Source organism: Vombatus ursinus, unplaced genomic scaffold, assembly GCF_900497805.2.
Source record: "Vombatus ursinus unplaced genomic scaffold, bare-nosed wombat genome assembly UNPS02010639.1, whole genome shotgun sequence".
Taxonomy (NCBI): domain Eukaryota; kingdom Metazoa; phylum Chordata; class Mammalia; order Diprotodontia; family Vombatidae; genus Vombatus; species Vombatus ursinus.
In genome coordinates this window covers 5,464,602-5,491,445 of record NW_020950417.1, presented here as the reverse complement: position 1 = coordinate 5,491,445, position 26,844 = coordinate 5,464,602, and the positions used below count along the sequence as shown (strand labels likewise).

The 26,844-nt window shown below is 39.7% G+C and overlaps 1 protein-coding gene across 3 annotated transcripts in view; it reads right to left on the bottom strand.

Moving 5' to 3' along the window:
• Positions 1-26,844, bottom strand: part of FRMD1 (FERM domain containing 1) — a 96,562-nt gene that overhangs the window by 43,999 nt on the left and 25,719 nt on the right. For all 3 annotated transcript variants that reach the window (XM_027854865.1, XM_027854867.1, XM_027854866.1), the window contains exon 2: positions 7,997-8,177. In XM_027854865.1, the coding sequence (XP_027710666.1) occupies positions 7,997-8,092 (96 nt within the window). In that variant the 5' untranslated portion in view covers positions 8,093-8,177. The remainder of the gene's footprint in view (positions 1-7,996; positions 8,178-26,844) is intronic.

The window sequence follows — 26,844 nt, the reverse complement described above, 5'->3', positions numbered from 1 at the left end:
TGTGTGTGTGTGTGTGTGTGTGTGTGTGTGTGTGTGTGTGTGTGTGTAGGGGTTGTCTCAGAGAAAAGGCACTGCACTAAGATTAAGGAGGACTGGGAAAGTCTTCTTTCGAAACGTGTGACCTTAGCTGAGACATAAAGGATGCCAGGGAAATCAGAAGGCACATATGAGGAAGGAGAACATTTCAGACATGGGAGCAGCCAGTGAGAATGCTCAGAATAGAGAGACGGAGTGCTGTGTGGGAGGAACTGAACCAAGGATGGTGATGTAATTGGAGCCCATGTGTATTGGTTGAAGGAAATGAAACTATATGTCCTGAAAAAGAGAAGTCTCGGTAGGATATGATAGCCTTCTGATAACATCTAAAGATCTGTCAGGTAGAAGGAACAGCCTTATTTTGCCTCACAGCCCTGGGGCAGAACTCTTGAACAGCTTTAGCTCCACCTAACAGAGCTGATAGAACATTGGACAATAACTCTTTGGTCTCATATTTCTAACAAGATAGTGGTGTTCGGGTTTTTGAAGAGGGTGACCAATGGAAGAATAATTAGATTTGTTCAGCTTGCTTCATGGGGGCATGGGAGGGGTTGGGGGGAGAACTAGGAGATAGGTAGAAGTTACAAAGAAGCAAACTGAGGCTTGTTGTAATCAAAACTTCTAGATAAATGCAAAAAAGTAAAATGGGCTGCCTTGGGATCTCCCTGGAATGGCAATGGGGAAGGGGTATAAGAGACTGAAGTTTATTTAATAAATCACTAAAAACATATTTTTAAAGTGTACAAAACTTATCTAATGGTCTATACTTACCTTTTAGTCTCCATGATGGAAAGGGAGTGATTTCACCCACCCCTCCCTAATCAGCAACACTGAATGACATCAGTGGCAGTGCCCGGAACCCTGCTGTTGTTAAAATCCACTGTTAATCAGTATCTACTAGCCCCTTTAGGGCTTTTTCTCTCTATGGTTCCAGTTATCTATGAGGAAGCTCTTGTCCACCCCTGCAAGGTGTGGACTAACCTGGGATTGAATGTCTTAATTCCATTCAGTAGCATTGCTCCCTCCTCTCTACCCCTGCTGACTTCCAAAACAATGGACTTCGCCTGTTAGCAATGGCCATGTTACTCACTACCTTCCTCTCTACCTTCAAAGGACTCACAAGACTTTGGACCCAAGCTTTTGTACCTGGATCAACAATATTTCTTGTTCTTCCACAGTCTAACTACCCACCTGGAACGAGCTATTGTTGACCAACTAAACCATCAGTATCTGCTGGGATTCCTACTGATCAGTTAAACTCCTGGTGTTGGTTTCTCGTGTTGGTTTCTTCTGAAGCCCCTCTGGAATCCCTAAGCTTCAGCAATATACTGGGGCAGCAAATAAAAACCTCATTAGTCAATCAACAATCAGTCAACAAGCATTTAAGCGCTTACTGGGTGCCAGGACTGTACAAAGCACTGAAGATACAAAAAAGGGGGGGGGGGGCCAAAAACAAAATTTCGGCCCTAGGGAGTTCAGTCTAATTTGAGAGACATCATGCATCTTCAGCCATAGTCAATGGGTGGTTTCGTTTTGCTTGGCTATGCTTATTTATCACAAGGGACAATTGGTTGGCTGTTGATTTTTTTTTTTTTGGTGGCAGAGGGGGGAGTGAGAAAGAAATGTTAGTAATAATGATTTAAAAATAAAAAGAGAACTGAAGGTGGTTCAAAGAGAAAGACAAGATGAACAGCTTTGGAAATAATCTACTGAATTTGTAATACATTGAAGTAATGGATGTTCATGACTTCAGTACCATCCTCTTTTTTCTGATCTTCGTATATGGAAATGCTCATATTAGCTAGTAGTTGTTATTGTTGTTTGTCTTTCATTCTTGAAGACTTCAAGGCATCAGGAAGGTGATGCTATGATTTGCAAGTGAATTGGATTTGAGTGAGGCAGGGCTGTGCAAAGTCACCAGCCTCACTTTCTCCTCCAGAGTCATCTGGGTCCAGATCAGGATGACTGGAGATGGCCCAGGATGCAGTAGGAGACCTTGGCCTTTTTAAGCTGTCTTCCCCAAGTCTCAGTGTGTCGAAGGCAAAGCCCATTCAAGTGATTAAGAGTAGGTAAGAAATGAGACAAAGAATATGGCCTCTTTTACCTAGTTAAAAAAGCAAATCAATCTGGGAGGGGAAGACCCTGAGGGTTTCTGGCCAAAACAGAAACAACTGATATTTACATTTACTTAGAGCTAATCAGGGCCCAAACAATGACCGCTAAGAGGGGCTTGGGCTAGGACGTATTGTTGGCCGATCAATCAGAGCCAGAGTGAATTGGTTTTAAGGCAAGGTCCTTAAAAAAGAAATCTAGGGTAAACCCCAGATATCTGGTTAGGTTTCAATGATCAAACTTTATATTTCTTCGGGCAGAGCATCCACAGGTAAGTGTGTGATTCATGCTGGTATGTGTCAAGTTCACTATAACAACAACAAACACATTTTTTTTAAATCCTCTCTAGAGCTTGTACAGAAACATCAGCTTTATTTTAAAGGATCTCTGTCCTCACCCAAAGCTTCAAATGTCCAGGTACTCACCTAAACTTGGGGATCTGTCCCTGGGTATCCTAGAAGGTAAGAAGGGTTATTTACTCCTCACAAGGACAGTTCAGACAAGGTGCCAAGCAACCTTATTTTACTTTTGGTCTGGATTTGTGATTTTACTGGTAATTGTGTTGTGCACATACTCTGGGTGTCTGTATCAAAGGAAGGACTTGAGCCCCCGTCTCCCTGACCGTGACCAGCTATGTATCCGCTACTCTTCACATGAGCAGACCCAGGAATGACAACAACAGCTAACTTTTAGATGGTATTTTATAGTTTTTAAAACACTATGTCATTGGAGTCTAACAATTTTATGAGTTAACTAACTACCATGATAACGATATCCCCATTTTACAGACATGGAAAGTGAGGTTTGGAGGCATCAAGGGATTTGACCCATGGTAGAATAACCAGTATGTATCAGAGAGTATTTGGACTTATGTCTGTCCACATCCAACACTGTTTCTACCACAACACACTGGCAAAGGAAAACCAGTCCCACTTGTTAAAACTCATGGAGACTGACAGTTCAGTTCGGAATGACTGATAAGAAATTAAGAAGCTGCTCCCAAGTTCTCTTCAAGTCTGTTCAGACCCACTTTCATGCCAACACCCATCCCTGGAGACACTGCTCGGAATCTTTTGAAACTACTCTCGTTTTGAAAGCTATCACCCCATGGCCATTTGTTTGGAAAGATCTCCAGACCATGAAGAGGAAACTTTACTTTTTGTTTCTTTTGGGGTGGAGGTCTGAGTACCACACCTTGCTCCCCCTCAATTAGGTATCCCCCCCCAATTTATTTCATCCCTACACAAAATAATTTTATAGACTCTTTGCCCACTCCAACCCTCTAAATACAGCTAGGATGGATGAGGAAGTTTCCTTTTCATTGGGGATTAGGATTGTTCCTCTACAGTTGCCCAACACATGCTTTTCTCCTCCTAAGTAAACCTTCCGTTGGGCTAGGAGACAGAACAAGGTATTTGTGTGCCCTAGGCAAGGTTTGAAAGTTGTGCTGTCTGTGATACCATCCACTGGAAATTTTAAAACTTTGCTATAATGTGTGAATTAGCTTGGCTCATGAAATAAATAGTACTCTCTGGCATTCAAGCACGAGCATTCATTAAAGGAACATTAGAAACTATCCCTTGTCATACCTACCTGAAGCTTAAGTCTGAGGCAGCTAGCTACCCTACCCCTCCCTCTTCCTCTCCCTAAATCGGGCTGGACCCATTTTTCTTTAGCTCTCTATCTTGATTACCTCTTGTCTTGGATCTGGCTGGACCCATTTTTCTAAAGCAAGATCAGTTTCTTGGCCAAAGTTGTGAAAGTGAGGAGTGAATCTGAAATTGGTTTGTGTAGATTCAGGTGTGAAATTGTTTCCTCCTCTAAATGACACAGAGGAATTCAATGGCTTCTCTTTTCCTGCTATATTCTAACACATGGGAAAAGCAAAGTTAAAAAGGAAAACTTCACCTAGGTCGGGGACACTCAAATATCAGGATTAGAAATGGGAAGCTGGTCGGGTATGTTATTACTCTTAGAAAGAGAATCATTGTTCAGAGTTGAGGTAAATACTGAGGGTTCCTTCTGTGACAATTAAGAAGCTCTTGCTTGAAAAACAACTCAAATTTTTTTTCCCCCAACAATAGGACTATTTGAAAGAGGTTTCTGAAACCAGTACAAATCTGTGTAAGGAATGTTTTAATATGAACTTTTTTTTTTTTTTTGCTCTTTACTGGCTCTATAGTGTTGAAGCCACGTTAGGCATTGACTTTTAATCAGTAGGTAAGAGACCATGAGGTCGGTCAGCTAAAACGTTAAAGGTCAATTATGCTAGGAATCTGCATTCTGCAGCCCAAACAATCCTGGTAAATGTGAGGAAAACCTGGATGTGTGGTGCACAGATGGTAGATGCTTGTCTTTCTCCTCTGACATCCTTCCAACTGAGTGGGGGGTTGGAGGGGTGGGGGAGGTCAGGGTACTCAGGAATGCTCTATTAATTGTCTGAGTCTGCAAAACTACTTTTGCAAAACCTAACTGTTTGCTTTTGTCATCCTTTTAACGACACCCTTCACCCACTCCACTGTCAAATGAACCTTCCTAGGGTGAAGATCTAACCATGTCACACATCCCTCCCCATTCCCATTCGTAAACTCTCTATTACCTACATGATGAAATATAAAATCCTCTATTTGACATTCAAAGTTCTTTACAACCTGGTCCCATTGTATCTTTCCAGTCTTTTTAGATCCTAACTCCAGGGCCCACCCCACCCGCCATCTATTCTGTAATCTAGTGACACTGGCTTCCTTGCTATTCTTTGAATAAGACATTCCATTTCCCAGCTCTGGATACTTTCACTGGCTGTCTCCCATACTGGAAATGCTCTCCCTCCTTATTTCTGCCTCCTGGCTTCCTTTAAGTCCCAGGCAAAATTCTACCTTCTACAAAAAGCCCTTAATGCTAGAGGCCTTCCCTGTGTTAATCATCTCCTCAACAAATGCTTATTGACTGCTGACTGGAAACTCTACTACTCCGTATTCTCTGTTCACCTTGGATGTTGTACCATCCACCAAAAGAGACAGGGACACATCTCACTGCCGTGGATACTTATAACTCTACTCTGTAATTCAACAAAATGTGGTTAGAGGGATTTTTTTTCTCTGTCACTAATCAAGAAACTCTGCATCCAAAGAACTAACTAGATTTTTTGAGAGAGAATTGTGGGGCATAAAGGGGGGGAAAAAGGAAGAGTGGCGAAGAAGTAGCAGCAAATGGGAGGGGGAAAAGTAGTAGGAATAAGAAAGGAAAAACAACAACATAGCTCTATCACTCAAACATAGACACCTTCAATATTTAAATAGCCAGAAAGAAAAGAAATACAGGGAATCACCAACTTTAGGTTATGGTCAAAAAGTTACTTTGGAAGGAGAGTACAGATTTGTGATTTCATTGATGGGAAATTCTCAGTACTAAACCCACAGTCTCTATCAGTGCAGACCAGCCACCAGTCTTGGGTCCTGACAGACTAGGTGATTTGCCCAGAGTCACACAGCCAAGCCAATATATATTAAAGGTCTCCCTGACTCTGAGGACAGTTTTCTATCCAATGATACAATGCTGCTTCTCTAAAAATTCTTAAAAGTCTGTCAATTGGACCTTGAAACATGTTTTCCCAGAAGAACAATTTCATACATGATTAAAAACCTCCAAGGTAAATCTATAAAAACTCCTTTAATCTAAAATGTACTTTTATTTATAGCAGTAGGAACTGGAACGGTGATTTCCAGGTGAGGAAACTCCCTCTATTAATTCATGTCAGCATCTTCTCTGAAAATTATTTTGAGCACCAATCTTAAAACCTTTTGGTCTCAGGACCCTTTTATACTCTTAAAATTTTTACAGTCATACCCCAAAGAGCTTTTATTAATGTAGGCTATATCTATAGATATTTACCATACTGGAAATTCAAACTGATATTTTAAAAATATTTATTAATTTGTTTCAAAATAAGAATAACGAACCCATTACATGTTAACATGTTATGAATAACTGAATTTCCCAAAACAAAAGTAATAGTGAAAAGGGCAGCATTGTTTCATACATTTTTACAAATCTCTTTAATGTCAGACTTAATAAAAGACAGCTGGATTCCCATATCTGCATCTGTATTCAATCTGCTGCAATATGTTATTTTGGTCAAAGTATATTAAGAAAATCTGGCTTCAGACAAATAGTTGGGAAAAGGAGGAGTACATTAATAATCAAATATCTTAGTGTTATTATAGAAATTATTTTGACCTTCGGGACCCACCCCCCCCAAAAAGTCCTTGGACCACACTTTGAAATGCTGTCTTTACGGAGTGGCCTAGAGCATTGAGGGGTTAATTGACCTACTCAGGGCCACTCATCAAGTACATGTTGGAGGAGGGGCTTGGATCTCAGATGTTGCTGGTTTTGAAGCCAGCTCTCATCTACCATCCAACACTGCTGTGTAAATGATAATACAGAACTTAGCAATATTCACATAACTTTTAAAAATAAATCCTTATTTTTATTATGAACTTAAACATCAACATGATCATCTCAAGATGCAATGAACAAAAAGGGATTATACATGAAACCATGAATTTCTACATTCGGGGCTATAGGCATAAATGAAAGTGACATAAAAACAAAGATTATCAATACAAATAAAATTCTAAAAAGCTATAAATGGATCCTAATAAAGAGATTTTTGGTACTCCCAGATTACTTGATTGGAGGTATAGGAACTGGAATCTGATAGTGCTTGAGGGTCAGGAAGAACAAGGAGGAGGAAAAAGAAATGCCAAGTTTTGGCAGCTGGATCTCATGGTTGTAAGACCACCTCTCTGGAATGCTAGGGCACAAATGGTATGTTACTCCCATAAAGACACACAAAACAAACACAAAGAACAGAATGAAGTAATTCAAGCCATAATGTACAAGATGGGGAGGAAGAAAAAGTTAAAGGAGAGGGGAAAAACATCGGGAGTTATAGACCCTTGTGGTAGTCTAATGAAATTTTTGAACAGCTCAGAATAATATTTTTAGTGGAAAAAAATAAAATATGTAACGTTTTTTCCCATGAAAGTTCATGAACCCCAGGTTAAGAATTCTTGATCGAGAGGAAGTCAGAAGTGTGATGAGTGGCCTACACATGCCATGAGGATGAGTTGAAGGAACTGGGGATGTTTATAGCCTGAATAACAGAAGACTTGGGATGGGGTGGGGGCAGGGCATAGTGTTTTAAAGGCTGTGATATTCTATATGGCCATAGATGGGGCAGTACCAACACTAATTACCAATTACAGTTATACCAAAGTAAAAAGGGCTGTCTTGGGAGGCAGGAGGCTGAGTTTCTTGAAAGGGCTTGAAGCAACGGTCTCTGAACTCTGTTCCAATGCTGAGATTCTGAGGATTACCATAGCTCCAAAAACTAAGCAAATATGTCAGGTGTGACAAAAACCTGTGCTGCTTTCCTCAGGGAGCACAGGCTTTCACTGGCGACCAGGTGCTTTTGTATAGCTCTATTTCTCCTGATCGCCTCATCTCAGGGTCGAGTCAGTGGCCCCGTTCCCTATTTTTAATAGATAACCATTTTGAAGACTGGACAGGAATTTAAAAACTGCCCCAAAGTGGATCAGTACAGAGGATACATTAGAGAACTTTAATCCCGTGTGTCTCCCAGGGGTAGCCAGCAAAAGGGAAACCCAAGATATTGCCAGAGAAGCTAATAGTCAATCAATTAAGGAGCTTAACTTTTCTTGCGACATCACAAAGGGAATTACATTTTCTGCCCTTTTGTCTCATTCCCTTCGGCTGCCAGAATTCAAACCGCCTATTTCAGCCCCTGCCCCAAACCAAGTGGAGGAAAACTGGAAAGACTCACCCCAATGCTTAACCTGAGTTGATCTCGGTTGGGCAGCAGGACACAGACATTCCTATGCTCCAGGGTCATCTTGCCTTCGGGTAACTGTTTGTTCATGGCAGAGCCGGGGCAAGCATTTCAAACTCACTTCCGCCACTGGGAAACTCTCTTCAGGAGTGAAGCCAGGCTCCCTCCATGTCACCTGCTTGCCGGGAGATAAAATACTTCAGTGTCAAGTTCATGGGAATGGGGAAGGGGTGGGAGGGACTGCAGAGCAGCTGGACAGCTCTCATGTAACACAGGATGTTTTTTGCCTCATTCTAATAGGAGAGATAAACCCTGTCCTTTCAAAGGTTGCATTCACTGAAATCATCGTTAAATTATTCTAGCATTAGTCAGCCCTTTCCTTGATTAGCAGAAATGGTACATTAGACCAACTAAACGTGGGAGGGCAAATGACACCTCTCAAAAATTCATACACGACTAGAAGATTCATTTGCAAATCATGCCTTTTTTTTTTTCCCCTCCTGGCTTAGTCAGACCATGGAAATGCAGAGGTTGTGAACTGTAGGCCCTTTCCCAGGGGGCAAGGTTCAAGTTTATAAATAGCTTTAATAATATGAATGAAACCTAGATCAGCATGCAGCAAACATATCACACTCTCAGTGACACAAAGCCATTTAGTGCTCACAAGAGTGAGAAGGCAGCAGGTAGCAGCTGACTGCACTTGCTTGCATGCTCTATAGACGTGGGGGACCAATGAATCACCCAATTAAGACACCTAACAATAGGAAACCGGAAGGACACCACCCCCCTTTTCTTTTTCCCTATCCCTAGCTTTCCTTTCCAGAGTCATATAGTGGTTCAAAGGAATTTTTGAATTCCCATATTTGCCAACTCTTTCTTCTATTCCTTGGAGAAAGGGATATTTAAGAGAAATGGGGCCTCTAAAAGTTAAAAAATGGTGAATACTAGAACAGACATCTTGAAAGTTGAGTGGGTCAATTCAAAAGTAAAATGAAATTTAAGTTTAAAAAAATTGAAAATGCAGAGAACAAAAAAAATACAAAGCAATGTAATTATAATGATTAATCTTGGCCTCAAAGAAGAAATTTTAGAACGCACCTTCCTCCCTTCTTTGCAGAAGTAGGGGGACGATGACTGTGGAATATACAAGGGTGTCCCAAAAAATCTTAGTGTAGTTTAAAGTCTCACTACCTTAAGCACTAAGACTTTTAGGACACCTTATACCATTGAATTTGGTTAATGTGTTGTTTAGTTTTGCTGAACTGCTCATTCCCTCCCCCCACCCCCTCCTTTTTTCTTTCTTTTAAAAGATGATCCTGGATGGGGAATAGATTTAGACTTGAAAAGCAAAATATAGTGATACAATTAAAAAATAAAGATGCCAAGAACAAAAAAAAAAAGAGTACATTAAATTCTTGAGAAAAATCGTCAGTGGGGTCCCAGAACGTACAAACAATATATACAAAAAAAAATACAAATAATATAGACCTCTCTCATTACTTGAACCTTGAAAATTGAAGGAAGGAAGGCAAAGAGATGAGGAATGCAGCACCCAGCACACCACCACCAATGCAATTGATGATGATGATAATGATAATAATAATCATCCTGTTAATTTGGCTACTCAAAGTGGGGAAATGACAGGAAGCCTCCTCAGAGGAGGCACCATAGGAAGGCCATTTAGCAAGGAGCAGAATGTGAAGTCACTCCAGGCCTGTGGCCACATTCCAGGGTGCCCTGCAATCTCTGATGATCACTCTGCTTAGGACTCGGTCAAATCTCTTAAACTTTGATTCCCTCTGTGAAGAATCAGTTGGTTCCACATCTGAGACTTAGAAGATAGGACATTTGGAAGACAGTCCTTTACAGATAGATGTCTGTCTATAAAAGGGGCATGAGCCCTGCAGGAAATGAATAAACCTTGGGGACAAAAACAAAAAGGGGTTTGGGATTATTGGGTTTTTTAGGGTCCTATAAATAGAAAATGGCTCCTAATTTTGCCCTTAGCAAGAGGATGCAGGGGAGATAATAGTATAACCAACACAACATCAGGAGGCCTGAGGCCAACCTTTTAAATAAACACTTGGTTTTGTGAGAGGGTGAACCATTTCTTGCTGAGTCTTGGAATCCTCCTCAGTAACACAGGGATAATAATGCCTTCATTACTAACCTCAAAGGGTTTTTTGTAAGGAAGGTACTTTGAAACCTTAAAAAAATTCTTGCAAGTAATAATTATTCCCTAACTATGGTTTCTCATCCTTTTCAAAAAAGAGAAAAGGGCTTCTCTCTTTGTGTACTTAGCTACGGTTCCACTTTACCAATTCTTAGGAAATTCACTTCCCAGCTTCCCCTTCAAAATCTTTGCCAAACTTTGTTTTAGAAGACCTAGAATGTAAATACAGACCATGCAATCTCCTTTCTGAATGGTGGCCAAGTTAGATTTTACCTTTACCAGTTCATCCTTTACTCATTTTCATTTTTCTTCCTTCTGTATTTAAATAGTTTTGATCCTCTTTCTCAAGACTGAACTAGGTCAGCAAGGAAGAAAGTAAAAGACAGTAATCTCTCTTCCAGCACAACGGATCCCAGACTACAAATTACTCCATTCATCTGGAGGCTCAGCCCCCCAAAAATAGGTTCCCTTTTCTGGGAATGCAAAAGACCCACACCACCTGATGCTATGTAATTTGTTAATTAAACATTTAATATCACACAGGAATAGTTGTGACAATTCTACAGCAAGTCTGCCTGGAAGAAAAAAAAAAGTCAACACTGTAGAGATTTTGCCAAGTACTATGATAAAAATTAAAATCTAGATTTGGAAAAACTTAAAATCTCTGATCCACACAATGACCAATTCCAATTCCAAAGCACTAAGGATGAAGTATGCCAGCCACCCTAGATGGACTTGGAGTGCAGAATAAAACATATTTTTGGGAAGTGACCAATTCAACAATTTATTTTGCTAGACTGCTATTTTGTCACGAGGGTTTTGTTTCCACTCCCCTCTCCCAATTTTGTGCACAGAATTGGAAGGGGAACAAAAATTGATTTTTGTTCATTGAAAAAAATTAAATTAAAAAAATATTTAGTAGACTGAGTTTAGAAAGTCACCTTTTTGGGAGGTGTGTGTGAGGCAATAGGGGTTAAGTGACTTGCCCAGGGTCACACAGCTAGTGAGTGTCAAGTGTCTGAGGTCAGATTTGAACTCCAAGGCTGGTTCTGTATTCACTATGCCATCTAGCTGCCCCAGAAAGTCACTTTTTAAGTAAGAGTTGTAGAGAAAGTGAAAAATAATGTTTCCAAATTTTCCAAAGAAATTAAAAATTTGACAGTTCTTCTGTTGCGATAAGGATGAGTCAAGCCCTTGTTCACTTTGTAAGGTAGATGTCTCATCTTTTAAGCTGAGGTGAGGACGGTGAATTATTTGCTCCTTCAGGGTATGGCTGTAATAAAAATCGTTACATCAAGGGTCATTTGGCAAATGTAAAGTTTATATCGATACGGAGAAACTCTAGATGCCTATTGTTACAAAGGCCCAATATCATTTGACTAAATCCCTTCTTAAAAAACAATAAAACAAAAACAAACAAAAAAAGAACCCAAGAAGGACTCCTACAGGGTCTAACCATAAACTTTGGTAACTCTGGTCTGAAATGATTTAAAAGATACTAGACATACCCACCAAGCTCTATTTCAGTGCTTCACCATAGCATGGAGGTGACCTTGGATTTTGAAAAGCTGCTTCTACCACATGGACAAGGCTTCAGATATCATTTGGCAGACAGACTAGGTGTCCTTTCCAAGGTCCAGCCTAGTTAAGAGGTCCTCATTGAGGGGAGTTAAATGGCAAAAAAACAGAGCAGAGCATGATAAGAATAACAGTTTCCAGAGTGTCTATAAACTTCAATATGGCTCTCCCTGGGGGCCCAGATGCCAGCTGTCATGAATTCTTTATATGACTCTCTTTATTAAAATTGGGTGTAGGGGGGAGGGGGGGGTGATTCAGAATAATCATCACCAACCAAAATGCCTAATGTTCCATTTACATTGAGTTTTTATGAGAATGACCTACATATAGGCATTGAGGGCATACTCCATGAAGGTGTCTCTATGGCAAAGACAGGCTTTAACAAATTATATTACATAATAGACCACATCTAGTTTCCATCACTTACTTGAAGGAGAGATGTGAAAGATATAAAATATGACTGAACTGATTATTTCCTGATTATTAAAAAACATTTGCTTCATTAGAGCAAAACATTCTTTTCTTTTTATTAATTTATTTTGATTTATCAATAATCACTTCTATATGCTTTTGAGTTTAAAACTTTTCCCCCTTCCTCCTCACCACCCTCCCCAAGACTGCACACAATCTGATACAGACTATACATTTACATTCCTATTAAACATATTTTCACATTAGTGATGTTGTAAATAAAAATTAAAACCAATAGGAGGAACCATCAGAAAGAGGAAACAAAACTCAACAGAAGAGAAAAAAATAGCAATTCAACTTCCATAGTTCTTTCTTTGGATGTGGATAGCATTTTGCATCACGAAGGCCCAAAACATTCTTTTCAAAGTTCTCTTCCAACAAGACGTATCCCATCCAAACATTTAAAAATAAAAAGTGTTTCAAGGAATCTTGAAAGAAAAAAAAAAGACCTTCTGATCACAAATTCAGGTTAGGCATAAGGCAGGGAGGGAGATGTACTATTGCCAAAGGTGGCCCCCACTGTCTTAATTGATATCTGGTGAAGAGCCCAAATTGAAGAGAATGGTGAGGTCCTCTAGTTTGTGGATGACATTAATGCTGATTATATTAAGCCCCAGAACACTGTAAATTTTCCTAAAAGGTATCTTTATAGCTATCCACACTGAAAAAACCAAATGATTAAAGAATGCCCACTTCCCAAACGATACAAAATACTGTTAGAATAACTTATAGAGTTTGTCCATTGCTATATAGTTAGGCACAGAAGAATGGATCTAGAATTAAACAAGAGGCAGTCAGTGAGCTGAGTTGCCTTCAGGGAACTGAAAAATTCCTTTAATGACCTACAAATGGTCCCAGAAACAAAGGCCAATTTTTTTAAACAAAACTATTCCATCAATGTTGCAGTATGGCTGTGAATTATGGAACCTTACAGACCCTGAAATGAGCACTACACAGAAAGCAATAAATAGGCCCATGGTAGGCATGAGCAGGCTACAGTGAATAACCACCAAAAAAAAAATCTTCAAAGATGAACTGAGTAAAGGTTACCGTCAGAGAAATGTATGACTGAAAAAAGAGACTAGGTGGTCATTCAGCCAAAATCAGGGATAAGAAGTGGACAGCTCCCAATTGCCCTATTGGTATCTTCATGATATCAGGAAAAAGCTCATAAGACCTCAGCATGTTGAGGATTTTTTTTTTAAATAGGAGATAATTAAGAGAAAGAGAGAGGTTTTGTTATTATAATGTGGAGGAGCGGCACAAAGAGAAGCATTGCAATTTATTTTTTTAAATGTACAGAAGGACATGCAGAGGAAAACAGTCAAGCAGGACAGTTTTAAAAACTACTAAATTTATTATATACTTCTAAAAAACAAGCTGTACACAGAGATTCACAATTTCATATACAACAAAGAAACCTCTGATCTTTGTATATGGCAACATTCATGTTTAGTGTTAAGTTGAGAATAACAACAACAAAAAAATCCTAAAATTTAAAATATATATAAAATTCTTCTCTTTAAGCTTTAATACAAGCCCTTCTAGGAAGCTTTCCCCAATTCTTTTATTCCCTTATTACTTCAAAGTGTAATCTCCCTCCTCAAACATTCCTAGGCTACTTTATATAGACCTTTCCTTTGCCCTATCCCACTCTATCTCATGCCATTATTTTTGTATATATAGAACTCCAATCCTCTCCAAGAATGTAAGCTCCTTAAGGCCAGGAACTGTCATTTTTCATCTCGGTATGCAGCTAGCATACTGAAATAGCAGTTTTTAACATGTCTGTTAAATTGAACACCTCTAAAAGATTCCCTCTGCATCCACAGATAATTCTCCTATGCAGTAAATACAATATATCTCCTATTTTTCCTACACTCTCTTGGTAGGAAAAGCAGCATAGGATGAACATTTACCACATTTAAAGCTCCCACTGGGACAATTCTGTACAATCTCCCAGCATACTGAATGCTCAATAGATGGATCACTCTCTCCCTTTCTTTCCTCTCTTCTCCCCCCATCCCTCTTTGTTTAAATATAGGCATTTAGTAAATAAGATGATCCATATCAAGTGTTGGCTGCCTTTTAAAAGGGGTGTGGCCAGATCCGTGCCCCTCCTTTGCGGCATGTTTATGTGAAACTGCTGACTGACTTGCTAGTGACAGGTAAAGTGGGAGAGTAAGTTCAAGGGGTGAGGAGGGGCAGAGCAGTTTTCATGCCAAAGAAAATGAGGTTAAAGGACATTTTGGGGGGTAGCCAATCTTGTGGCATATTTTTTTTTTCCCTATCCAGTTATCATTTCTCACTTGGAATTTGTCTCTATTTTAAGATTCTGAGTTGCGAGTTCCTTGAGAGCTGGAACCAGTTTTTGCCTTTCTTTATATTCCCAGGACCTGATACTTAGCAGGCACTTAAATACTCTTTTTCTTTCTTTCTTTCTTTCTTTCTTTTTTTAAATAAATGCTTTTTTCAAAGGGGCATTAGAGATCATTTAGTCTAACTCCATTTTATTTGTTGAGGAGAAGACTGAAGCCTCTACTTTAGCTTAAATGAAGTTAAGCAATTCACCCAAAAAGTTACACTGGTAGTAAATTAACAGAGCTCAGATTGAAACACTAGTTGCTCCACATTAGTTATAGTTCTATTTGGGAGAAAAAAAAAGTAATTGTAATTGCTCTGTTTTAAATATAACCTAAAATCTAAATATGCTCTTATGTATTCTAACAGAACGATTTGTTTTATGTGATTTCTAGATTAATATAATTTTTAAAAAAAAATTTTTAAATGGGGACAGGTGGCAAAAAGTGTCCCAAATACATAGCAGAAGACTTGGAAGGGGTGGGGTGAGGTGAGAATCTTCAGTTAAACATCCTGACTGAGTGCCTAAATCAACTTTTGATCCTCTGATACCCTCTGCGGCATGAAGCAAGGATTCTACTTGAGACTTATAAGGTTAAGTAGTTCTATACAGAGGAGAGGGAGGTCCTTTAGTATTTTAAACCCTCTGAGTGCTCACTAAAATTTGTATAATCCATGTTTGATAGACAGGTATTGAGCAGCAAAATAGCTGAGAAATACAATCCCATGCTCCAAAGTGATATGCCTAAAAGAAAGTCCCACAAATTGTTAGCCTCAAAGTGTCCAGTCGCCTACTTACATTTGGCACCCTGAACAGCCTGCCAAGAAAACCAAACAACCAGGAGGAATGCCTTCTGCAAGACTGCATGCACACAGCTCTATAGCCCAAATGCCATGCTTTTGTTTACCATTGATTCAGGACTTTTAGCCTCAATTAAAGTCCCAAGGGTCCAACAAATGGAGCACAGAAGGATTAATAAAAGCCCGAGTCAATCATCTGTCTTCAGGGTGCTGCTGACTTTTTGTTCTCACCTAAGTGACTGATGGCTTTAGCTTCCACAGTGGCATACATACAGTTCAAGAAGTAATTGCCTTGTCTTAACGAGGCAAAGACAGAAACCTCATGTATTCCTTATTTTAAAACAAAACCAAACCTATAATCGTGGCTAAAATTGGGACAAGGTCCTGAGGAAGGTAGGTAGCTTAGGTAATCTAAATTTCATGCTATTAAAAGCACAGACATACACAGACATCACAATAGCTTTAAAAACGCAGACTTGCATACATGCATATCTGGGTTGTTCCAATGAAGAGACAAAAACTTTCTCCTTAGGGGAAAAACCATAAAAAATATGATGCAGAAGCCATAAACCTGTTTAAATAACCCCTGGGTGGACTTCTGCCCCCAGAGCAACCCAGGAGACACATTCTTCTCCCTATCCTCGACTTTGAACCTTAGTCACACCAAACTGATTTGATGACTAGAGTTGGTGGGAGTCAACACGGTCAGTGACCTTAATGAAAGTGAGATCCTTTTACCCTGCAAGTCCACAGACTACTCTGGGAATGAGTCATTATGACAAATTTTCCAAGTTAAGGCTCAAATATCAATTCTGTCTCAAAAAAAAAAAAAGGCTCATCCACCTCCACATTGGGAGTGTCTTCTAGAAAAGGGGTAGGAAATAATTTTAGATACTTCATTATAATTTCTGTATTTTAAATATACCCTGAAATCTAACTATGTTCTTGTGTATTATAATGGAATGATTCATTTTATGCAGTTTCTGGACTACTAATTTAATCAAAAAGTAATAAATGAGGACAGGTGGCCAAAGTGTCCCAAACACACACCAGATGACATTGGGGGAAGGAGGAGGTGAAGCTTCAAAGTTAAATATCCTGACTGAGTGCCTATATCAACTTTTGATCCCATGATATCCTCAATGGCATGAAACAAATATTAAAAATAATTACGGAGATACTTCTTATATATCCCTTCAGTTGGCCCTCTTCATTCTAAGCATTTTCCAGATGACTCTTGGAATATGGTTGCCCAAAGTTGTTGTTTCTCCTTCATTCTCGAAGAGGACCAATGACATCGGGAGGGTGATGTTTTGACTTGCAAGTGAATTGGATTTAAGTGAAGCCAGGCTGTGCAGAGACATCAGCCTCACTCTCTCCTCCAGAGTCATAGGAGTCCACTAGCAGATATATGTCGGGGTGACAGGGATGGCCCTGGATGCAGGAGAAGACCATAGGCCAAGGTCTTTCCCAGGTCTCAGTTTGTGTGATACAATGCCCATTCAATGATTAAAGGCTAGGGAAGAATTGAGGCAAAAGATGGCCTGGTTTGCCTTCTCAAAAGAATCAATCTGAGAAGGGGAGACCCTCAGGGTTTCTGGCCAGAACAGAAACAATTGCTATTTACACTCACTCAGAGCCATTAAAACCCAAACAACGAGCAAGTAAGGCTTGGGCTAGGACCTATTATTGGCCAATCAGTGAAAGCCAGACCTATTTTGGTTTAAAGGCATATTCAAGTAGGTCCATTTGAATCCCAATGGGCTTTATCAAAGCCTGGTTTACCAGAGCTATATTTCAAGAAATCATGAATGGACGCAGCTAGGTGGCACAGTAGATAGAGCTCTGACCTTGGAGTCAGGAGGACCTGAGTTCAAATCCCACCTCAGACACTTGACACTTACTAGCCGGTGACCCTGGGCAAGTCACTTAACCCTCAATTGCCTCATCAAAAAAGAAAGAAAGAAAGACATCATGAATGAAAACTACCTGATACAAAAGAACTGTTCCAATTTATCAAAGGAAAAAAAAACAATGATAGAATAAATAAATAAGGAAGAAATAAATAAGGAAGAAAGAAAAAAAAAAGCCCAAAGTGGCATGTTATACACTGAATGGACTGGGTCTATCTTCAGATGTAGTTGTGAACCTTCTCAGAATATAAATATGCATCTGTTTTGGATTGTTTCAGGGCAACAGACAGGAAAGCTGGGCAGTGTAGGGAGGCACTGAGGAGCAGAGGAGCAGAGGATGCTACTTTGTGTGCTTGGCAAGGGTGCCTCAGAACAGGCAGAGTGGGGCAGTGGAAAGAGCACCGATTACTTTGTAGGAGGAGGATCCAGGTTCAGATCCAGCAATATAGCTTAGTGCCCAGTGAGCTACACTTGAGTATCAGGACAACCTGGATTTCAATCCCATTTGTATACCATCTGGTGAGGATGGGAGTAAGTCACCACAATTTTTTCATCTGTAAAATGGGGGATTTGTGGAGCAGATGATGTATGAAGTCCCCGCTTTAGCTTTAAATCTATGATCCCATGAAAAGGGCTGTTAAAAAAAAGAAAAGAAGAAGAAAAGAAAAGGGCTAAGTATAATGGAATGAGATATGTGAGGTTAGGGAATAGTGGAAAAAGGGAAGTTCCAAGGTAAGAAGGAACTCTGTATAGCAGACAAAATACTACTAGACCTGGAATCAGAAGCCTAATTCTAGGTCCTTTTCTCCTAACAAGACAGGTGACCTTGGATAAGTTGCTTCTGTTTGATGTTGGTTTTTCTTATCTGTAAAATTAAGGAGTATGCTGTAGATCATTTTAAAGGTGCCTTCCAGGGTTGAAAGCCTGATTCAAAAAGAGGTGGCAGGGATGAGGGTAGAAGAAATGGGAGTTATGGGAGAGAAGAGAAGAGGCCTGGGGTGAGGTATGGGTAAAATAAACCATCGAGAGGAAAAATTAGATTTAAAATTTCAAATGTTTTTTTTTAAACTGTATACCAAATTATAATTAAAGATCTGAAAATATCACACGTTTAAAAAAATTTGGAAACAGCAGTAAGATATTTCTTGGAACTACAAAGCTAGAGGATAACCTATAAAGCACAGCATTCTCCTGGCCTCTCTACCAGGTGGTCAGATTGGATTTGGAAGAAGCCTGGAAATGCTGAGAATCCATGTTTTTTTTTTTTGCTGACCTTGTGGTACAAATGGATCTATAACCAGATTATGTTTTATTTACATTCCTTACACAATACTTTTAGTTTCTCATAGCTTAGAATCATTCATTTAGAGGTGGACCGGATATTAGAAACCACCCAGTCCAACACCCTCATTTTAGAGTTGAGGGAACTGAAACTTAGTTTAAACAACTTAATAATAACAAGGTCATACAGGTTGTTAAGAATCAGAGGCAGGATAGGAACCCAAGTCTTCCTTCCTTCAGGTCCAACACCAAATCTCAACCTGTCCTAACCTACTTGACACTTACTAGCTGTGTGACCCTGGGCAAGTCACTTAACCCTATTTGCCTCAGTTACTTCATCTGTAAAACGAGCTAGAGAAGGAAATAGCAAACCACTCTAGTATCTCTGCCAAGAAAACCCCATATGGGGTCTAGAAGAGTAGTCCATGACTGAAATGACCAAACAACAACTAAAACTTACTTTCACTAAGGCAAGAACTATGTCTTACTTATCCTTGTATATCTTTCTTCCTGAGACTCCAAATTGCTCTCCACATAGCAGATATTTAAAGGAGGTAGGTAGGACACTGGTAGAGGCAGAATGTGTGTGGGACCAGATATAGACAACCTCAGTTCAAGAATTTATTAAGTACTTAGTAAGGCATAGTAGGTGCTTAATAAATCTAAGCTGAGGAACTTACGTTCCACAAGAGGCATGTACATAAGTAATTACTGAGTTCATAAAATAATTTCTAGGGGGCAAGTACACTAAGAACTGGAGGAAGAAAAGATGAGCGTCTAAATGATATAAGGTTGTCAGGAAAACAATATACATGAGGACTATAACAGCGTAAAAGAAAAGAACAAAAAAAAAACAAACCCTGAAGCTAAATATTGTTTTTGATCAATCTTAGTTCTTCAGATGAGATGAGGAAAAGTACCCCCCTTCTTTTGTTGGAGAGATGAGGTACTAAGGGTGAGGAGCATTACATACACTGTCACTTGTGGCTTATGTGTTGGTTGGCTTTATTTAACTATATTTTTTTCTTTATTACAAGAGAAGGACTATAATGACAGAGAGGTGGAAAGGGGAGGGTTATATCCAAAAATAACTGTAATGTAAAAGTAAATGGCACCAATAAAACTTTTTTAAAAAGTGATGTAAGGTTGGCAACCTTCAGGTGTACAGGACATTTCAAAATGGCATACTTCTAAGACCACCACCCTCAGGGTACCTCAACCTCCCTCTCCTCCCACCCCCCACTGATGGCTGGCCAATGAAAAGAGATTTTGTGTGTGTTTTATTTATATATTATTTAGCTGACAACTTCCTGAAAGTCCATGAGAACTTCAGAACTGGACACATGTTTTTTCTTTTTTAACTGCCCAGGTTTACCTATTTGTTTTATGTCCTGAGGTAAGCCTCTTAAACCTCTGGTCCCTCCAATTCTTCACCCTAGAAATCCTCCACCCCCATATCCAGATAAATCACCCACCCGCAGCTAACACAGGATGTTTTGAAGATTAGATTTTCAAAGAACAAAGGGAAACAAACACCTATAAAAGCGCTCAGGTACTATGTAAACATTGCTGTTACATTCCTGTTCTAAGTCATACCTGCTTTGCTCACAAAAGCTCTGACCTCCAATGGCCCTCCCAGTGGATTTGGAAAAGGAAGGCTTCTTTAGACATAAAGAAAGTGCTGGCTTTCTTTATAGTTAAATCCATTTATCACCTATTGATGAATGAGCATCAACCAGATATTTAGTTCCATCAGAGGGCTGTCATTGTTGAGTAGTTTCAGTTGTGTCTGACTCTTTGTGAGCCCATTTGGGGTTTTCTTGGCAAAGATACTAGAGTGGTTTCACATTCCCTTTTCTAGCTCATTTTACAGATGAAGAAACTGAGGCAAACAGGATGAAGTGACTTGCTTAGGGTCACATGGCTAATAAGTGTCTGAGGCCACATTTGGACTCATGAAGGTAAGTCTTCCTGACTCTAAGCTTGGCACTCTATCCACTGCACCACCTAGCTGCTCCTGAGACAACTGACTCTCTTTTAACTAATCTTGCAAATCTATCACCCCAACCCACACCTAACACCATGGGCTTAATCAACAAGTTGATGCAAATCAAAATCAGTTTAACAAACATTAAAAGTCTACAAAGTTGTACTACATACTGGAGTAAATACAAATACTAGCTAGGCAAGTAGATACTCTCTCCTTATAATTTACAGTCTTGTAGAGGGATCTGGCATGTAGTAATAACTATCATACACAATAAATAAATGCATCAGAGAGACGCAAAACCAAGGACAAGAAAGTAAAGGAAAGATCACTGGGAGAAGGCAAGGTAGTGTTTGGAGTTGAGCTTTAAAGGAATTTGTTGGGTGAGGGAGTCAGTACACTAATCACGCACTGCAGGGGTTATAGTGACACATAATGGAAGAGGGAAGATAGCACCCCCCCAAAAAGGAGAGAGTGCTACTCAGATCCAAGGTTCGTATCTGAGCTGGTATTAATTTAAATGCAAAAGGAAATGTATTAAAAACAACAACAACAATAACCAACCTTCTATCCAAGAGCATTCCCACAGCAAAAACCTTCTGTGGTCCAAGTGGGTGATTTGGAGACACAATTTAAACTAAAAGGACCTTGGTTTTTTCCCCCTACAATGGCCAGCTCTCCCCTTGGTTGCCAGAGCCACCCCAAAACAAATGCCCATTGATATTCTACAGAGGTTCACAACTTCATTTCCAAAACAGAACCAGTCCTTAGACTGCTCAGATTAAAAAAAAAAAATCAATCCCTTTCAGAATTCATTCACTCAGAGTGCTGATTTTGATTTAAATATTTGTCTTTTCTTCTACAGAGAATTTTACCTACATCTATTTAATCCCTTGCTCTTCCCAGATCAAACCATAAGAGATAGATAATTCAATTTAAGAAGGATTTATTAAATTTGCCTGCATGCAAGCCACCATGGGTACAAACACAGAAACAAAACGATGCTTCTTGCACCTGTATTGCTGGCATAGGGAGTTTCTGCAGACAGCAAGCTCAATATGAAAAGCAGGTAACACTGCAGTGAAGAAGGCTAATTTGGGGGCTTTGAGAGGTCCAGAAGTAGGGAGATGGATGAAACACTGTGCCCTAGTCAGGGTGCATATGAACAGCACCACGCTCAATCCAAGCACCATACTTTAAGAATGTTGGTCAACTACCAGGATAGCAAAGCATTGAGATTACACCATATGAGGATAAATTGGAAAAAATGTGGAAGTGGATGCTTAGCCCAAAGAGGAGACTTAGGAAGAATAGCATAACTATCTTCAGTTTTTGAAGGACTATTCTGTGAAAACGGATTAACTTGTTCTTCTTGGATGGCGAAGCAGGGGCAATGAGTGGAATCCGCAAAGAGGGACTTGATAGGAGGGCAATTGAGTGGTTTAGAAGATAGAGTGCTGATCTGGAGTCAGGAAGACCCAAGATCAAATCCAGCCTTAGACACTTACCAGCTGTGTGGCTCCAAGCAAGTCATTTAAGCTCGGACTTGCCTCAGTTTCCCCATCTGTAGAATAGGGATGTTAATAGCACCTACACCTCCCAGGATTGTTTCGAGGATCAACTGATATCATACTTGTAAAGCATTTTGCAAACCATGAAACACTATGTAAATGCTAGGCATTATATAAGGAAAAACTTCCTTGCCATTAGAGCTATCCAAAAAAACAGAATGAAGCTACCTTGGGAGGGAGTGGGTTCCCTCTCCTTAGAGGTCTTCAAGTAAAGTTGGAAGATCCCTTCTAGATACGTTAGATATGAGGGGATTCTTGTTCAAGTCTGGGTTGGACTAGATGATGTGGTTCTGTGGGGCACATGCCCAGACACTATAGGACAGGGCGCTTTGCTCTAGTCTTACAAGAAGTCAATGACGGAATCTTTAGATCTATTAGCTCCCTACTCCTTAGAACATGAAAACGGCCAGATGTAAGGACATTCATTCCAATTTTAATAATATTGTACAGTGTCATAGGTATGAAGTTGGGAGTTAGGTCACATATACTAAGGCATCAGATCCTCTTTCCCCACTTCTACACATCAGTTTCTTCAGGGAGAATAAGAAAAATAGTATCATCTTCCCCTATCATCAGGGCGTTGTGAGAACAAATGAGCTCACGCCTATAAAGTGCTTTGAGATCTTTAGATGAAAGGCACTTTTTAAGTAGGAAACACCATATCATTATTTATTATTACTACCCTGTTCACACCTCAGATTAAAACCCAACAGTGGGCTATTTTCATAATCAGATGCTAAGAACCACATGGTTATTAAAGCATAGACAGAAAGACTATAGCCGCTTCCTAACCTTTGGAAATAAGGAAGCATCTGGGAAGAAAGCTGAGAGCCATTGTCATTCGTTAGGACTATATGAGAAGGCTTGCAACAAGACCAGGGTAGATAGGGAAGGTTAAAGGTACAGGAGGATTAGTGTTTCATTTCATGTCTCAGGATTAACGTTGGAATTCTAGGCAATGTGCAGAGGGAGTCGGATGGAACTGTGTATCTAAGTAAGCCCTTCTTGCCTCCGTTAGGGAGGTAGAGAGTTCCCTCTTACTACAAGGTCTTCAATAGGCTTAAAAAGTCCACTCCAGAAAGCAAGCCCAATAATACCTGCTTGTTTCTGAAGTAGTTCAAACGCAAACCTGCATTTTCCTTCCATGATGAGGAAGAAGGAAAAGGGAGAAGAAAGAAAGAAAGACATGGTAAAATATTGATGGTGCTATCAACACAGCCAGACTAATTTTCTTTTTCTTTTTTTTTTTTTTTGGTTAGGCAAATGGGGTTAAGTGACTTGCCCAGGGTCACACAGCTAGTAAGTGTCAAGTGATTGGTCTGAGGCTGGATTTGAACTCAGGTCCTCCTGACTTCAGGGCCAGTACTCTATCTATTGCACCACCTAGCTGCCCGCAGACTAATTTTCTTTTGGTCACAAAACATTTATTCATTAGTTAGTCCTAGGCACTATACAGGGACATGGCGAATTGTTTAATCTGCCCCAAGGAGATTAGTAGAGAGGACTCCTTTACAAATATCTCCATTACAAGACAACCCGGTAAAGCTCCATGAGAGGAGATACAAAGAAACTTAGAAGTATAGAGGGGGAATCAATTACTCCCCCTGGGGTGATCAAAGATGGACAAGAGCTGGACCTTAAAACAAAGGAAAATTTTCAAAAGGTGAAGATTGTGGGTCACAAAGGCAGGAAGAAAACAGCATGAACAAAGAGTGAAAAGGTATTTTAAAGCTCAGTTCACATGCTAAGAAGGGCAAGAAATCCAGATTAGCTTCAACATAGGGTTTTTGTTGGTGAATTTCAGCTAGGCCTGCCTGGGAAAGACCAGGCTTTGGAGGGTCTAGAATACCAAGCTAAGATTTTTCAGAAGTGGTATTTGAGGAAGATTTATCTGGGATCAGGATTTGAAATAGGCTGAGGTAGAGGAGAGATTTGTGAAGAAGGATATGAGTTAAAAAAAAAAAGGATGTGAGTTAGGAGGGATAGAATTGTTTTTTGGGGGGCAGCTAGGTGGTAAAGTAGATAGAGCACTGGGCCTGGAGTCAGGAGGACCCCAGTTCAAATCCTGCCTCAGACCAGACACTTGACAGTAGCTGTGTGACCCTAGGCAAGTCACTTAACCCCAATTGCCTCAAAAAAAAAAAAGGGAAGGGAAAAATTTTTAATTACTTATTTTTAGTTTTCAACAATCACTTTTATTATAAGATTTTGAGTTCTAAATTTGCCCCTTCTGTCCCTTTCCCAAGATGGCACGCAATCTCATATAGGCTATACATGTATGATAATATTAAACAAATTTCCACATTAGTCATGTTGTGACCGAAGAATCAGAACAAAAGGGGAAAATCACGAGAAAGAAAAAACAAAACAGAACAAAAAAAGAGAAAATAGTATGTTTCAATCTGTGTTCAGACTCCATAGTTCTTTCTCTGAATGTAGATAGAATTTTCCGTCATGAAGTCTTTTGGAATTGTCTTGGATCATTGCATTGTTAAGAAAAGCTAAGTCTATCAAAGTTGGTCATTGCACAATGTTGCTGTTGTACAATGTCCTGTTTCTGCTAACTTCACTCAGCATCAGTTCATGCAAGTCTTTCCAGGTTTTTCTGAAATCCATCTGCTCACCATTTCTTATGGAATAATAGTATTCCATTACATTCACATACCACCACTAGTTCAGCCATTCCCCAATTGAAAGGCATCTCCTCAATTTCCACAGAATTGGATTTTTTTTAAGAACAAGGGACCTTAGAGATTGATCTAATCTAGTCCTCTATCAGGAAAATAAGGAGATTGAGGCTCAAAGAACTTGTATGAGTTTTTTGTTGTTCAGTCTTTTCAGTGAGCCCATTTGGAATTTTCTTGGCAAAGATACTGGCGTAGTTTGTCATTTCCTTCTTCAACTCATTTAACAGATGAGGAAACTGAGGTAAACAGGGTTAAGTGGTTTGCCCAAGGTCACACAGCTAGTAATTTGTCTGAAACCAGATTTGAACTCAGGAAGATGAGTTTTCCTGACTTCAGGCCTAGCACTCTATCTATTCAGCCACCTAGCTGCCTTGTATGAGCTACCCAAGGTAATATAGTTATATCAGGTTTGGGGATTTTAAGCACAAAACCACTCACTTGCCTTTAATACTATTCAAGGAGGTAAAGACTTTCAGTGAATGAGAATGGCAGGAGGAGGAATGGAAAGAGATGAATGCCAAAGACACAGAGAGAAATCAACAGAATCTGTTAACACTGACAAATGCTGACCACAAGGTTCTGAACCTGGATGTTTGGAAGAACATTACTACAATTAAATGAAATGTGGAACTAAGTCAGAAGGAAGAGGACTTGATTTATTTTCTTTAGTTTTTGGAGGGAAGACGAGTTTTAAATAATAGACATGATTAGCTTGAGGTACCCATTGGCCATTCAGTTGTAAATGGTCAGTCAGCAGTTAGAATTCTGAACTAGAGTTCTGGAGATACAGCAGGCCTAGGCATACAGATGTGGTAATTTTCTAAAAATAGCAAGTGATCACTGACACTATTGGAAGGAGATACCACCCAAAGGGTATGGAACCGTGGAGAACATCCACAATTAGGTAATAAGGACATCAATTAAAAGACAAAGAGACAGAAAAGGGATGACTGAAATAGGATGAGAATCAGGAAAGTTTTGTGGAAGTAATCAATACATTTGCTAAGCACTTACTATATATGTCAGGTACTGAAGATACAAAGAAAAAAAGAAAGAAAAACCAATTCCTCACCCTCAAGAAGCTTGCATCTTAAGCAAAGAAGTAGAGTTTCAAGAAAAGGGTGTGATTGACAGCATCAGATGCTGGAGGCCAAAGATCAAGGCTGAGAAGAGATCAGCTGAATTTGTTGACTAGGAGATCAATGGTAACCACCTTCAAGATCCAGTATAACAAGGAGATGTCACATGCAAGAAAAAGTACTCCTGGTTTTCCTAGGCCTTGGTAAGCAGAACCAGGAGCAATGAAGAGTTGTAAAGAGGCAGTTTTTTAGGTGTGATAGAAGGAAAATCTTTCTGATAATTATTTCTCCAAAATTGGAATGGGCTGCCTTGGAAGGTAGTGAGCTTCTCCCTCACTTGAGGTCTTCAAGCAAAGGTTGGCTGATCACTTGGGTTTGAAGCACTGGGGATTCTTGTTCAGATGCAGTTTGGACTAGGTGCCTGAGATTTTGTAGGTAAAATTTGTGAGATTAAGAAGGCAATGAGGCAATAAGTGCAAACTACTTGAAAAGATCGGCAATAAAAAGAAAAGCATATAGGTCAAGTAGTTGGCAGACAGAACCAAGGGAAAGGATTTTGTTTTTAAAGAAAGAGACCTGAGCATGTTTTGCACATAAGTTAATGAGTGCTGAGGTTTTTGATGGGGGATAGAGAGGTGAGGAGATAATTAATGGCACAAAGTCCTAGAAAAGGATAGGAGGATGTAATAGTAGCTCCCATTTTTATAGCATTTTATACCCTTTACAAGTGACATTCTTCACAACACTTCTGTAAAGATTATGTAGTGGTAAAAAATACCATGCACATTTTTTTACAGATGAGAAAACTGAGGCACTGAAGAGCACAGGAGTTGAGTTGCCCTAAATCACAAAAGTTAGTAAGGGTTAAAAACAAGGAATCCATCCAAGTCCTCTGACTCTAAGCCCACAGCTATTGCTACTACTCTGGCTGCCTTGATGG